Source organism: Durio zibethinus, chromosome 6, assembly GCF_047325235.1.
Source record: "Durio zibethinus cultivar Kanyao isolate XHJ-2024 chromosome 6, ASM4732523v1, whole genome shotgun sequence".
NCBI classification, from domain to species: Eukaryota; Viridiplantae; Streptophyta; class Magnoliopsida; order Malvales; family Malvaceae; genus Durio; species Durio zibethinus.
This window is the reverse complement of record NC_143167.1, coordinates 31,062,721-31,078,193: the sequence shown is the minus strand read 5'-3', so window position 1 is coordinate 31,078,193 and position 15,473 is coordinate 31,062,721. Positions and strand designations below refer to the sequence as shown.

Genomic DNA, 15,473 nt, shown 5'->3' with positions numbered 1-15,473 from the left:
TAACGGAGAAATCAACGGCGGTTCCGTTACACAGAAAAACCACCTGGGAACACAGAGACAGTCAATTCAAGTCAAAGAGACACATATGCCCTTTCTCTCACTTTCTTTTAAAGCAACGCCTTCTCTCTCTCCTCTACTCCGATGCCATTTCGCCTTATAAATATTGTTAAAACGACACGTACTCTTTTTTCTCGGTCTGAAACAAAAAAAAAAAAAAAACCAGTATCCAGACTTTTTCTAGAAAAAAGAGAACAGAAAAATAAGAGCACGAAAATTGTTTGTTTGCTTTACTCTTTCTTTCGCTGAGGAAAAACCGGGCATGGCTGAGACTGAGAGCCAAACGCAGCAGACGAAACGACATGAGGAACAGCGAAACGACGATTTAGAAGGAGAAGAGGAGGAGGAAGAGGAAGAAGAAGAGGACGAGGACGAGGTGGAGGAGGAAGAGGAAGAGGAAGAAGAAGGAGTGAGTCGAGTCAGAGAGTCACGAGGTGCTGGAATGGCGCCTTTGACTGATGCTAAGTTGAGAGAATCTCAATTGGAAACCCTAACGAATTATGATCGTTGCGAGGGTAAGTTCTTTGCTTATTTTTTGTGAGTGTTTTATGGAAGAATTTCGTTTTTTTCCCCCTAATGTTTTAAAAGCTTAGCTTTTTTTTTTTTTAATCTTGGAATGATTTTGATGGAGTATGGGGTGATCTCTCAGGGTTGCAGGAGAATTCTACTTCGGAATCGAAGGAAGGAGCTGAATTACAGGTTAGCAGTTTAGTTTTTTTAGATACTATAATCCTATTTGACTTTCATTTATAACTTTTTTGTTTTCAAAATTTGAGACTATGGTGTTTTACTGTTCTTTTTTTGATCTGTTTGCTTGAACTCTGTACTTTCTGTTTGTGTTCTTCTAGGCGTAGTTTGGTTCGTTATAGGTTTGATTATCATACCGATTTTGTGACGGTGTTTTTTGGGGCTTCTGTTCTTTAGTTGGAAATTAGAATTATATTTCATTTACGGTGTATGGATTAATGACTTTGTTGGCTTAAAGTTTGTCCTTTTATGCTATGTTCCCTTGAAATTATGTTACTGAATAAGTGCTTTGCGCTTGAAATATTGTGTTGAGTGACACATCAAATGCTTCTCGTCTCCCAGTTTCCCCTTGCTTATTATGCGTGGTAGTGCTTTTCTTTTTAAGGATTTTGGAGATTCATGAAATGACTGTTAATCAAGGATTAAAATTCATAGTGTATCTTAGCATTACACAAGTAGCCAATGAGGCATTTTAAAATTCTTATTGTATCTTAGCATTGCACGAGTAGCCAATGAGGCCTTTGGTCCTGTGGTAAATGGACTAATTAGAATTATTGATTATCATACCGATTTTGTGACGGTGTTTTTTGGGGCTTCTGTTCTTTAGTTGGAAATTAGAATTATATTTCATTTATGGTGTATGGATTAATGACTTTGTTGGCTTAAAGTTTGTCCTTTTATGCTATGTTCCCTTGAAATTATGTTATTGATATGTTCCCTTGAAATTATGTTATTGAATAAGTGCTTGGCACTTGAAATATTGTGTTGAGTGACACATCAAATGCTTCTCGTCTCCCAGTTTCCCCTTGCTTATGTTGAGTGACACATCAAATGCTTCTTGTCTCCCAGTTTCCCCTTGCTTATTATGCATGGTAGTCCTTTTCCTTTTAAGGATTTGGAGATTCATGAAATGACTGTTAATCAAGGATTAAAATTCATAGTGTATCTTAGCATTACACAAGTAGCCAATGAGGCATTCTAAAATTCTTATTGTATCTTAGCATTGCACGAGTAGCCAATGAGGCCTTTGGTCTCATGGTAAACGGACTAATTAAGGTCCTCGGAATTTGCAAGTTAGAATGCCCCATCACTCCGACTGGGTGTGCTTTCACAGACACGTACAAGCACCTGTGGTTCAGTAAAGTTGAATTATAGGATGTGGTAGTTCCTCAAATCAAGTGTACTCCTTTGTTAAAGTTCTCATCTTTAAATGCCAATTGAGACCTAATCTCTTACTGCTAATATTAATGAAAAATTCTTGCAAATTTGTTGGTGTATTAGCTCAAGGCTCTAATTTATCTTTAATATAAAAGTGGAGGCTAAAGGATAAAGCCTATATCAAATTCAATGGCAAATAGATGGGCTGAAGGATGCAGAAATCATTCCTGCAAACATTTAATCATCCCTGTCTAAGCTCTTCCTCCTTACAACTCAATTTTGTCAACTTTTACTCTTTTGGTGATGATATATGTTGTCCTTTAAGTTAGAGCATTAAATGAGTTCTTTAAAGCAATTATAGTGATGTGGAAGATCTATGAGGCCACCGGTTTTTTAGGAACTTCATGTCTTATCACTTCAGTTTCTCCTAGAGAAAACAAACTGATAAAAGTACCAGAAACGAGAAAGGATATATGTAAAATTAAGTTTCTCTGTGATTGAATTGTTCTTTCAATTGAGTTCCTCTTTGTTTAATTTTCTTAAGGAGCAAGTTGAGATAGCCCACCCAGAAGTTTCGCCTAGTTCAGCTGTCCAGGGGGCAGAAGTTCCAACACAAAATCCACTCCAGTCATCTGTTTCTCCAACTTCTTTGCCACAATTGTCACCAACTTCCTTTACACAAGGTATTTCATCTGCTTCCATTCCAACTCTATCAGAACAAAGCCTTGCAGATCAGAAGATTAATGGTGCATCCCTTCCAGAATCAAACCAGCAAAAACCTTCTAATCTTAGAACAGTCTCTGTTGTTCCCATTGTGAAGAAACCAATATCTGATGGTTATAATTGGCGGAAATATGGTCAGAAGCAAGTGAAGAGTCCCAAAGGTTCGCGAAGCTATTATAAATGCACATTCTCTGATTGTCGGGCCAAAAAGATAGAATGCTCTGATCACACAGGCCATGTAATTGAGATTGTTAATAAAGGCATGCATAGTCATGAACCACCATGGAAAAATAACTTTCCAAGGGAAAGTAAGATTGTATCGTCTGCTGTGCCTGTTTCTCGGAATATCATTACAGAACACCCCATCAGAATACCTAATGATTCTGATCCATCCACATCTTCTAAAGAATCTGTACCCGAAACAACTGTAAACCCTGAAAGAAAACGACAGTGCTCAAGTGGCTCTGATGGGAATGGCGATGTGCAAGTGAAGGAAGAGCTTTTGAGTGAACCAGAGCCAAAAAAAAGGCAAGTTTTCCTGTGAATTTCCCTTTCCCTTCGTTCTTTTTGCCTTCATGACAAATGTGTGTATGTGATGTTTATCATTAATGGAAAAGCCTGTTTGCGAATCTGGTTTTAATGGTTTCTGATTATTTTTGATGACCAGGATGAAGAAAGGTGATGCAGTTTGTTCTGGTTCTGTCCTAAAAACTGGGAAAAAACCTAAATTTGTTGTGCATGCAGCTGGTGATGTGGGGATCTCAGGTGATGGATACAGATGGCGAAAATATGGGCAGAAAATGGTGAAGGGAAATCCTAATCCCAGGTGCCTGTTCACTTCTCATTATTTTTCTTAAAGGTTTTATTTTTTATCCCTTTAAACCATTACTCAATGTGCATGACTGCTCGGGCTTTTATCATTGTAATTTTATGTTATGGTGGCTTGCTTCTTTACACGTCTACATTATCTTTCTTTTATTGAAATATTGGAAAAACCATTCATTCGTGCCATGGAGTTTTATGACAATTAATACTAAAGGTTCCAGTTTGATGACAATTAATACTAAAAGGTTACAGCAGTCTCAGCACTCAAAGCTCTTTTATTGTGCTTTGCAAAGCGATGTAGGTTCATTTTGTTTTACATGCTATATATATTTATACATCTCTCCCAAACCAATGTGCATCATCCTCTGAGACAGATGTTCAAGAGTCTGCATTAATGAGGCTTTTTTTTTTTTTCCTTCATTATGACCAATTTGGTAGCCTTAAAAGCTCATTCTGATCTTTTGGTTGATGAATGTTTTCTAGGAACTACTATAGATGCACTTCTGCTGGGTGTCCTGTTCGGAAGCATATTGAGACAGCTGTAGATAATACAAATGCGGTCATTATAACATATAAAGGTGTTCATGACCATGACATGCCTGTACCAAAGAAGCGACATGGCCCACCAAGTGCTCCTCTTGTTGCTGCTGCTGCTCCTGCTTCTATGAACAACTTACAACATAAAAAAACCGACGGAGTGCAAAACCAAGTTACATCAACCCAGTGGTCAGTGGGTACTGAAGGTGAATTGACTGGTGAGGCCCTAGACCTTGGAGGTGAGAAGGCAATGGAATCAGCTCGAACGCTTCTGAGTATTGGATTTGAAATCAAGCCATGCTGAACTTGATGGGACTTTTATGTTGTTAACATCAGCCATGTCTCCTTATAAATTATTGAATGGTGAGGTTTGATCTATCGTATTTTTAGTTTTGTTTGTTATTGATGTAGTTTCCAGTGAGTCTGTATATTTTTCCGTTGTATTCCCACTCAATCTGGTTGGAACAAGTTTATAGTAGTGGAAACAATATAGATTTGATTGGCAACCCGTTTCTGTTTTTTTTTTTCAATGACATGAGCCGAAATTTAGGAGCACGGCTATGCATGTTTATTGGGCGACAGCAGTCAAGTGATACGCAGTTCACGAGGCAAATTTTCAATTGTCGATCATAAATCACAGACTATTATGCCGGATGATTCTTGTTGGCCATTTGCAATGCTATTAGTCGGATGCCATTTTTTTTTTCGCTAGACTTAAGTGATTATTAGTGGATAGCAAGTTAGATGCAGTTAATTCTAGGTTAATAACGGCAAAATTTTCCTATATAAAACTGCTTACTGTGGGCAAATATACATTCAATGCTGGATTGTTTAGGCACATTTGATTTAATTAAATAATATACTGGAAAACTTTCTGTCGGCCTTTTTGTGGTCACCGATTCTATTCTTTGGAGGTGGCTTTGACCTATGCTTGACTTGTCTCGTTTGGTGAGATGATAATTGATCAATTTTTATTTGTCGTCCTGTTCCTATTAAAGGTTACTGACCAATGTTAATCTCCTTATGAATCTGACTTACCAAAAAAAAAAAAAGTTGCTTCAAAGATCAAACTATTCCTTTGATCTGGTCAAAAACCAAATTTGCTTTGCCTGATTTGTTTGGTTTGACAAGATGGAAAATGCCAAATCAAGTTTTGCTGCTAAAAGTATTTGGACACCATGGTAAGTTTACAATAACATCTAGTTGATTTGGCAACTCAAGATTAAAAGCCAACAAGCCCTGCATTTTGTTCAGATTATCTTCATACATTTCAAAACCATATACTGATTCTTAATTTTTTTGCATAGAAAGTGGTGGAGATGAAAAAATAATTTCATGTATAAAAATTTGACTATCAAATTTACTCAACATCAATTTTTAAAGATAATTATATGCATCAATTAAATTAAATTTTATATTCAAAATTATTCTTAATTTGAACGGGAGTTAGAGATTGTAATCTTTACTATTTGGCATGTAAAGAACATCTAAATTAGGGACTTCAAAATTTCTAGAAGGCATCTACAAGTGACCGTCCAGATCTTGTACAAAGCCTAGTAGGACTACATAAGTACAGCTTGGAAGTTTTCTAGGCTTTTTCAGGCACAGCATCCATCGAGCCATTATTATGTCAAAAAAAGAAGGAAACAGAGGTACCCTACATCATTAGTAATATTGGGTCCCAACAGAAGAAAGCATGTCTTGTAAGATGCACTCCTCCCCCGTCCTTTAGGACATACTAACATTTTGCCCCTAACCCTTTGTGACATACATTTAAAGCAAATCGACTTGTCAGTGTAAGTTTTAGCTGTCAAGCAACTTAAAGCGTTAATACTTAATAAATCCACCCACAACCAGTCCCACTTGATAACAGAATGGTCAAGAATCTGATGGCGAAAGATCCAGTGGCAATTTCCTGCAGCCTGCAGCTTCAGAAGCCAGTGTCTAGTATATTAAATATGATCTCTAATTGCTGTCCTTTTCAACTATACAAATAAATGGTACATCATGTTTTAAGACTTCCATGACAGACAGGCCCCATCAACAGCACATTCACCAGTTAATTTTAACTTACTTTTTTAGAAATCTACAATCTAGCAAATTCATGATGCAAAAGTATTCATGAAAATTTTATACACGACCACCTTTCATTACTACCCAAAAAGTAAAGAGTAGTGAATCAGTCAACACGGTAAACTGATGATCGGACCTGGAGCACCATATGCCACCAGCCAACATCATTCTGAGGAGAAACTCAATTCATCAATAGCTATGGATAATTCTGATTCTATAACACTATCAATTTTTTTCTCTTCAGGCATATCTTTGATCCCATTTTCTTTTCCTTCTGCCGCTGTTATACACTCCTGGAATCTGAAACAACTTGTGAGATGGTCGTTTGTTATTCCCGCCACTTGCATGAAAGAGTAGATGACTGTGGGCCCCACGCTTCGAAAACCCCTTCTTACCAGATCTTTGCTTATTACATCTGCTTTTGGAGTTTTAACTGGAACCTGGCGAGGATATCTGAATCTGCTAACTATAGGCTTGTGGTTCACAAAACTCCAAATATACTCGTCAAATGACCCAAACTCACCTATAACCTGGCATCAGCAAAACCTGCAAAAAGTTAGTTGCAATGATAATCACAGCCACTATGGAGAGTGCAATTATGGTACTTCAGTAACGAGGGCTATTGGTTAATGATGGAACATAATTAAATCATATGAATGACTTGGGATTTATCAACTAAGCAAGCTGGCATCTAATAAATAGGAATAATTAAGTTTCCTCACTCGTTAAATATAATAAATATATCTAATCAAATAGTTGATTGTAGTCTTTTGGTTTGTCCTATTTGATTCAAACATATGCAGGACCACTATTCACCTACTTTTCACCTAACCTACTCAAATAAGTGATCGCTAAGCATCTTTTATATTTGTCTAATCGTTTGCTAAAACAAGAGAGAACAACGTGAGTGGTCCTAATATTGGGTGTGACAATCAATTCAACGAATTCTGAATCCGGAGATATATGGGTAAAATAAGCCCTGTAGGACAGAAGATGCCCAGAAGTGTGCTACTATCTTGCTAAATAACATCAAATTAGATGTTCCACCATGTAAACAACTTCAGCAGAGCAAAGTTTTTTGTTATATTCCATCTAATTACAGATTGTTATTTGCGTGTGCTGCTTCGAGTGATTTAGCGGGCACTACTTTCATGGCAACCAAGGTTTAAAAAATGGTGAAAAGAAGAACGAGAATCTACCTTAGATATTTGGCGTGCATTCTCAATGATGGCACGTAGCTTTAGTTCTGATAACAAGGAACTTGCCATGCTACCAGGTGCTATTAACTTCTTCTCATTCAATTTTGATACAGCAACAGGATCAAAATCCACAAAAACTTCCCTGCATAAAAGATACACTTCAGAAATGAGTCTGCTTATTCAATGGAAATAAGATGGAACCTCTGTGGGAACAATACCTAAATAAGTGCCTTTTGCTTAGGATAGCAGGCCATGTAAGTTCAGACAATGCACCGGAAAGTACAAGCAGCTCAAACAATTTCCTGCATATGAATAATAATATCAAGCAAAGTATTCATCAAATGAAATTCTTTTACCAGAGTGGTAGCTTGTTTAATCAATAAACAGACACAGGCAATATTGGGATCACATACTTGTCATCATGTACAGGAACTCCCCACTCTTCATCATGGAAAGCAGCATAAATTGGATCTGATTGCAACAAACAAAACTAAGTCAGCAGAAAACATGAAATAAGAGCAATTAAAGCATCGAGGCCCTTAACTGGAATAAAACTCTCTCCAAAAGTTACTTGAAGATGTAACCCTAACATATTGAAATAGTCTGTTAGACAGTCTTTCACTTCAAATATAATGCCTGAAACTCTGAATGTGTAACTAATTTGCATTCATGCTATTACTTCCATATCTTGCAAATGGTGATAACTGTACAAAACTTACAAATATCAAGTAAATGGATTGTTGATGAAGTCAGAAAGATAAAATATAAGGCAATTTAACCTATTTATCGATAAATCATAAAAATCTGTAAAAATACTAGAATAGTATCAAGTATCAAGTTACAATATATATTATCAGATAGCACTGAAGCATGCTAGGATAATTTCTTTTTCATGGATTAGGAAAATCTGATGACCAACTAATCTATCTAACAAACTTCTTATTCAGAGTGCCTCTACTAGCTCTATTCTGGTCTTCGGCTGACAACATGGTTTCCAATCAATGGTCATTGGCCAGCATAATATGGAGTTGCACTAGAATGAACCAGACCAAACCCAAAAGAATCATCCTTTGGAAATGCATACATGATAAAGCAAACTCACCCTCATGACTTGTCTCATTGCCTCAGTTCACATGACAAATCTTGTGCATAATAATGTTTTTTTACAAGACCAATAACTCATTGGAGAATAGCGTATAACTATATATATACATCGGAAAGTCTGATTTCCGTACATACAGTAAAGTCTGGCAATAATAAGTAAAAAACACCATTTATTTTTGCAAAAGTTAAAAAAAATTGAGATGCCACCATAGATGGTTCATTTGGGTAGATGCTGAAGCCTCAACTTTCCTTGCGCTCTATGACTGTATTAATCAAACCTAACCTAATAATGCAGTTTCAGGATTGAAGAACTTGAAAGACATAAATAATACAAAAAGAATTACTTGATTCTTAGTGCAGAACCACAAAAATGATAATCCTATTCTTAATGCCCGTGGTGATGGCCATCCCAAATAATTCTTTTGGTTATGACATTCGGAAGGTATATGTAGGGGAATTTTCTCTAACCTTATAAGAGAAAGTAGCATTAGGAAGAAAATGTTAACAAAAAATTTCTAATCAACCATGAGAAAACACTGAGAAATTAGAGGACACAACAACACACCTGTATTTGGTGTCACCCATGCACATCTCTTCTTCTGATGTGAACCATCAGGTGGCGAATCCAAACTACCATCAGAAACAACGCTTCTAGGCTTTGATGGGTATGGCTTCCGTCTACTTCCTACGCTATTTGAACGAATTAACCTACCAGTAGATGCTCGACTGTGAAAAGAATCCGTGGAAGCATCGGATGAACATGAAGCATTTAGTGATAAATTAGAATGTAACAACTGCTCATGGCGGCGTAGCACTGAAGGAACACTAACAGAATGCGTTTTTGGAGAAAGTGAATTAACTGTAGATGATGGAAGGGCTTTTTTCTCCTCTGCTACAGTGACATCAACTGGAGACTTTTCAACTTTTCTTGAAGGCTTTGAAGCTAGTTTTCTTGCACTCAATGAACCTGCCTTGTTCCCCGCAGGTCCCAGTACGGGTCTGGCCTCAGAATCGGCGACATTCATCGACCTTAATCTTGGAGCACCGGACATAGATTAAGAAATCTCTCAAATCAACACAGAGTATCGAGATCTCAGCTTTATTTAAACCTCAAAGCAGACCTAAGTTGCCACTTTATCAGCTCTTTCCCTTTAGTTCACTCCAATCCTCAACATTGCCTATCCAACCCTCAAAATTATCAAAAACCCACTAATAAAATCCAGAAAATCATCATATTCCTCATAAATAGAAAGCTTAAGCCACTTCAAAAACCCTTTAACATAAACAATTGCATAGATACTTTGAACTTACAGTACATACATTCATCAACCAGTCCCTTGAAAACTCCAAAAACAGATCTCAGCCTGTCACCACAGAAAACTGCCTCAAATTTACAATTCTACCGCCCACTCTAAGCTTCATTCAAATTCTAAAAAACTCACAGAGCTATCTCATTACCATCCAAAATTCACCTCGCAAAAAACCTCATTTCTCTTATCCTCAAAGTCTTCAAAAATCAGCTCGAAAACCCTAAAAACAAATACCCAAATACAAAGTTAGACAAAAATGAGATCACTTTTTAAGAAGCAGAAGCTAAAGGTTCAAACTTTAAAGTTCAAAAAAAAAAAAAAAGAAAAGGAAAAAATGGGATCAGGTTGTATATTCATTTGAAGCATTCAAATTTACCCACGAAAAATAGATATTCCATTCTGCATTGTGGATAACGAGAGAGAGAGTTTCTGTTACCTCAAAGGAAAAAGTTTTTGCAGTATTTGTTTATGAAACTGTGTCGTTTCAGTCACTCGATTAAGAAAAAAGCTGACACAATTGCTGGAAATTCCATACTTTCTTCCTCTTTCTTTTCCGAGAAAATGCGGGAAAGTGACCAAGAAATTCAATCGGAGACTTGAAGAGAAAAAAAAAGAGAGATCGGTCTATGAGAATTGAAATTACAATATCTATAATTTAGAGACAGAATTAAAGAACCAATGAGTGGAAAGAGAGAAAAGTAAAGATTGGCCTTTTGTTTACAGTATTTTATTTGGGATTTGGGAGTGACCGGTTTATTACCTGGTATTCCCGGTAACTTTTTGGACTGTTTTTTAAAATATTTTTGTTGAGATTTAGGGTTTATATTTTAGTTGAGATTTCTTTTCTTATATTATACCACTGCTGGTAAGAAATAAGGTTTCCACTCAATCAAATGTCAAAGTTACTGTTTTTCTTTTTAAATACATTTGGTGGGATAAGGATGCTAGATTTTCAGTTTAAAAATGCTATGCCATTTGTCTTAATTTAAGCACTAGATGCTCATGAGAAGAGAAGAAAACAAATTCTGATAAGAAGATTTTTAATTACTACATTAACAATTTGATATTAACAAGATTTGACTTTTTGTGGGTGTTAGTGAGATCAAATCATAGATTGAATCCATTTTTTTTCTACAATAGTATCTATATGTATAGCTTAATGAAGGTTTGGTGTAACAAAAATCATTGGATACTTTGTTTTTTTTAATGTTTGATACTGGTTTATGAAGAAGATGCCATGAAAAGGGAAATAATTTATTTGCTTAAGATTGAATTATAAAAATCAACTTAGGAGACCATCAAAGACCATGGCCATGGTTGCAAGATGAAGAAGAAAAAAGAAATGCAGGCAAACTGTAATTGAAGTTGACTTTGATTTGAATCTAGTCTGCTTATTTTTATCTCATGGATGTTGATTTTCAATGGGAAAAAGTTTGATGTATAACATTTTAATTTGAAAGTTGAGACCCGATCCTGTCAAAGACCAAAGTAAATCCCGTTTTTTTGTTCTGTTGGCAGATACGTTTGGCAAGAAAGACAATGGTTATTAATTGTGTACCTATCCCAAGCAGGCCACTGGCCCAGGCAGGGAAATCGCTCCCTTAATTGAGTTTTTGAGTGACAGCTTCAGGCTTCGTTGACAGACTCATCTGTCTCTGCTTAAGCAAAAAGGCTCATAAAAAACGTTGGGTTTCAGCAGACAAATTAAATAAAAAAAATGCTCAACCTTTGCCTGTGTTTACCGATTGAAAGAGGAAAATTCTTGCTATCACCAGTCGTATTTGCATCTCCATTTCCATGATAAGTGTATAGCATTGAGTATTAATCCATGCCTGAATCCACTTTGAGCAACGTCTGAAGGGGATTTTTTTTACCAGTCCAATTTACCCATATGACAGCATTTCATCTAAGAAAGAAAAAGCAATTAGCATTAGGTGAGTAATCTTCTCCATTGTCTAATCAATTCAACTTTTTAAGTTGGGTTTAATATTTCAGACCTTTTATGGTGTAGGGTATTGTTCATAAATAAAAATAAGTAAAATATGATGAACCTATTTTTTTTTATGTCACATTCGGACTTTACTATCTTGCATACATATAAAAATTAGTAAAATTGAAAGCAAGATTAATTTATTTTTTATTACGAGTAAAATTCTAATAAAGTTGAAGTTTGATTCCTACACTTTCATTTTTTTTTAATTCTCTTATAAATCTTGATCTTCTTTGTAAAAAAATCATAGGATGACTGTTTTAAGAAAACTAGTACTAATAGAATACATATGAAAACCAAAGATGATAGAATTTGGAACCTAGTAACCTATTAACTAATAGAATACAAACTACTATTGTCTTACCCCTTCTGGGCTATTCTATCCCTTTGATTGTCCTTTGCTCTTTCTCTAATGCTATATTTTTCTTCAACTGAAGTGAATGCGAAAATGGGAGCCATAACCGAGAAACATGGGGAAGGAACCAAGTTTCTTACCAAACACTTGCATTAGATTTCCATGCCCTTGATTTTAATGTAGACCTAAAAGAGAGTAAATTATAAATTACATGGGGTAGGCATTTGACCTGGTGCGGGAGCGGGACTTTGATTTTGCCATTCAGTTGACAAATATACTATTGCTGCATTTGGACCGTCCATCTAAATGAAATGAAGCATATATAATAGTACAAGAGAAAAAGTGAAGGATCAAAGTAAAAGAGGTGAAAGAAAGAGTTTTAAAACTTGAAAAGCAAAAGCAAGGCATATTCTTTCCTGCGTTTAATCGAGTGGGGTGAAAAAGGGGAGATTTCATTCTTGAAATCAAAGACTCAATCAGGGCAAAGTATCAAATCTTGGAGACTTTCTTGGATGACATGGATGGGATGGAGGGTGGGGCTTACCTACTTAATAGTATCCCGAATCTCTTACCTTTCTTTGTTTACACACTTCCAGAAACGGCTAATGCCCCGAGTTTAATTGATTAGAGTAAAAACGCGCTTACTGCATAAATTCATACGTCCTTTTCCCACTTTCATCCGCAAATTGATTCAACCATCCATCATTCTCGATTTGGTTTCATTTTGACTATGATGATTCATTCCGGATTCTGTTTCAGCTTAAAGAAATTATTAAAACCAAACCAAACTCAGTAAATCTTAACCCTCCAATACTTTGATTTGTATGTCGGCCTCGGCTATCAAAATCAACCTTGCAAATTTACATGCAAAGGTTTATAGACTCTGTAATTGGTCCTTTGTCTTTCCAAATCCTGCCACCTTTCCTCAGGATAGAATCTCTCCTACCGCTACCCCATTATACATCTATATATATATATATGTATGTATGTATATGTATATATATATGTATGCATGTATGTATGCATGCATGCATGTATGTATATGGCCAATAACGGCTACCCCATATTTAAGCAACAGATCTCCAAGCAAGTACATTCAAAGCTTTCGAGGGAGACCGACAATCTCAATTTCAAGTTTACAAGCTATTTGTGATGTGCTATGTTTGCCATGATCCATCTAGAAAACTCAACAGCCAATAATGGGGGCTTTCTACCCAGAAGAATAGTTTTTCAAGAACAATTTGATCAATCATCTAATTGAAAAATCAGCCATCAGACATTTAGATTTGGTTTGGCAGCGGTTTCTCCCAAAACCCAAGACTTTGGAACACCTACCATAAGTTGACTTTATTCATCCTCATAATGGCATTGATTAGAGTTGTAAGGGCTAAGTGACACAATAACAGCTGTAACCCTCCTTTACCTCCACAGCACAGAGAGAGAACATTTAAAGGATCCATCTAAAAGCTATTAAGAAAGTAATAATGGACATCTTAAGGGTGCAATAAAAACACAGGAGTCATTTAAAAACAAAATATTTGGTATATCCTCCAAGTGTCCAAGGTATATATATTATATAGACAGGGAAAAAAAAGGAAGTCATCCCAACATGGCTATCTGAGCATTGTCTTACAACAGATGAATAAAAGCAACCAAATTGCCATATTCTGCTCCATTCATGAGCCAAAATTACATGATACGAAAATGACATCTGCAATAATCCAATGTCAACCACCAATCAGTAAATATTCAAGAACAAATACGCAGCAGCATTCAATCCATTTCGCTTTGTAGTTCATGCACAAGAAAAGCAATAACTTTCTTTAAGTCTACTATAGCGATAATATATAAGCCCCATTTGTCTTTCCTACATGCTTGCGTAAGTATATTATTATTCCAAACTTCCAGTATGATTGTTCAGGATCAATCATGATTCTGACCTCAACCATTTTCTTGGAACTGATAGTAGTCATTTGTCACTAATTTAAGTTGCTTCCAGAGCAACAATCTCAAAGCAAGGTACTGATAACATGATGTGATCTGTAATTTAAACCTATTACTAATGAGGAGATAAAGAAGGTATGACATACCCTAGAAGACCCCTGCCTTGCCATGTTCTAGTAATCACCATTAGATTAATTAATGCACCTTGTCTCATAATTCTGACAGGTATTGGGTGACCCTGATTGACCTGAGCTTCAGAAGCAAGTCTTTGTGGCAAATTATCACCGGCCGTCACATTACCAAATTTCACAATCTGGTCTCCAAGTTGTAAACCATCCTCTCCTGCGGGGGATGAATCAGCTATTTCATCAACCATTGCGAACGGTGGGCTAGAAATCATATCCAAATCATTGGCACTCGGAGAATCTCTCAAAACAAGGTTTTGCAAGGATGCAGATGCATCGGCACTGACAACTGATGCGTTTTGATTCATTTCAACGCCTATCAAGTAACAGCCAAATCAATGGTAATAAAAACAGAAAGTTCCTGGGCGTGGAAGATGCTACCCTTTATTTTTGTAGCACCAGTTTTGTAAAGGTTATTTTTTAAACTTCCAAAGAAGGCGAAAACATAAGCTAATTGACAGATTACAGCAACAATATCATTTATCTAAGCAAATGGTGCAAAAAAATTGAGCTACTAACCTGAATCTTTAGGGGTTGAAGTGAGTCTTGATGAATGCAGAACTTGAATATTAACGTTTATTTTCTCTGTAATTCCCTCGTGATCAATTTTCAATTCTGCTCAAATAAAATGAGAAAGAAAAAGGTCGCTAACATTGTTGACACTAACCTTTCTCAAATGCACTAATTCTACAATAATAAAAATGAAACAAGGGGTAATACCAGCAAGACGCTGTCGTTGTGCTCGGACAACTGGGATGTCAATATCAGCTCGAGGAAACCCCTGAAAAAAAACAAAAACCCTAATCTCAGGAAATGAAAAGGAATAGGAATCTGAGCCCCAATAACTAAATTAAAGAAATAAAAAATATGGGTAGAAAAAGAAAAAGAAAAAGGAGAATACTTGGGAATCGACGAGGTTGCCAGAAAGACCTGGACCCCCAGGCTGACAAAGCTGCTCAATGATAGCGTTCATCTCAGCTTCCATTCCGCTTCTCTTCTCCATCAGCTTCATTGTCTCAGATTTCAGATTCGCTCCTACCATTTTTTTCATTTTTCTTGTCGCTTGTGCTGCTGATGGGGTTCTTATAAGGCTTTTGATTTAGCTTGGCGGAAAAGAAAGAGAATTTGGGAAAATATGCTTTATCGGTGAGCACGTGTAAGGCTCGTCATACAGGGTACTGTCAGTTGGGCCTAAATATTTGGGCTTTCTTTTAGGCCTGTTTTTGGTTGGAAAAGAAAAATCCCATGGACTCGAGATACAAGGAA

The 15,473-nt window shown here is 36.3% G+C and overlaps 3 protein-coding genes across 7 annotated transcripts; 1 reads left to right on the top strand and 2 right to left on the bottom strand.

Annotated features, from left to right (window-relative positions):
- Nucleotides 1–193: 193 nt before the first annotated feature.
- Nucleotides 194–4,553, top strand: LOC111286206 (putative WRKY transcription factor 32). Of its 2 annotated transcripts, XM_022876052.2 has the most exons (6): nucleotides 194–572; nucleotides 707–756; nucleotides 2,507–2,645; nucleotides 2,724–3,213; nucleotides 3,353–3,511; nucleotides 3,994–4,553. In XM_022876052.2, the coding sequence occupies exons 1-6, from the start codon at nucleotides 320–322 to the stop codon at nucleotides 4,349–4,351; spliced, it is 1,449 nt and encodes a 482-aa protein (XP_022731787.2). In that variant the 5' UTR covers nucleotides 194–319; the 3' UTR covers nucleotides 4,352–4,553. The 2 variants fall into 2 exon arrangements, with proteins under 2 accessions (XP_022731787.2, XP_022731786.2); XM_022876051.2 differs by having other exon boundaries at nucleotides 2,507–3,213.
- A 1,381-nt stretch (nucleotides 4,554–5,934) lies between these two features.
- On the bottom strand, nucleotides 5,935–10,309 carry LOC111286207 (uncharacterized). Its single transcript, XM_089762869.1, has 8 exons — nucleotides 10,170–10,309; nucleotides 9,882–9,953; nucleotides 9,735–9,787; nucleotides 8,989–9,601; nucleotides 7,733–7,790; nucleotides 7,538–7,621; nucleotides 7,320–7,461; nucleotides 5,935–6,650 (listed from the first exon to the last, which is right to left on the bottom strand). Exons 4-8 carry the CDS (start codon nucleotides 9,473–9,475, stop codon nucleotides 6,285–6,287), a joined length of 1,137 nt encoding a protein of 378 aa, XP_089618995.1. The 5' UTR covers nucleotides 9,476–9,601; nucleotides 9,735–9,787; nucleotides 9,882–9,953; nucleotides 10,170–10,309; the 3' UTR covers nucleotides 5,935–6,284.
- Nucleotides 10,310–11,620: 1,311 nt separating this feature from the next.
- Nucleotides 11,621–15,297, bottom strand: LOC111286208 (uncharacterized). Of its 4 annotated transcripts, none has more exons than XM_089762871.1 (5): nucleotides 15,109–15,297; nucleotides 14,928–14,988; nucleotides 14,727–14,822; nucleotides 14,169–14,523; nucleotides 11,621–11,639 (listed from the first exon to the last, which is right to left on the bottom strand). In XM_089762871.1, the coding sequence occupies exons 1-5, from the start codon at nucleotides 15,256–15,258 to the stop codon at nucleotides 11,636–11,638; spliced, it is 666 nt and encodes a 221-aa protein (XP_089618997.1). In that variant the 5' UTR covers nucleotides 15,259–15,297; the 3' UTR covers nucleotides 11,621–11,635. The 4 variants fall into 4 exon arrangements, with proteins under 4 accessions (XP_089618997.1, XP_022731804.2, XP_022731803.2 ...); XM_022876069.2 differs by lacking the exon at nucleotides 11,621–11,639 and adding an exon at nucleotides 12,709–12,828; XM_022876068.2 differs by lacking the exon at nucleotides 11,621–11,639 and adding an exon at nucleotides 13,549–13,789 and having other exon boundaries at nucleotides 15,109–15,293.
- Between the last annotated feature and the right edge of the window lie 176 nt (nucleotides 15,298–15,473).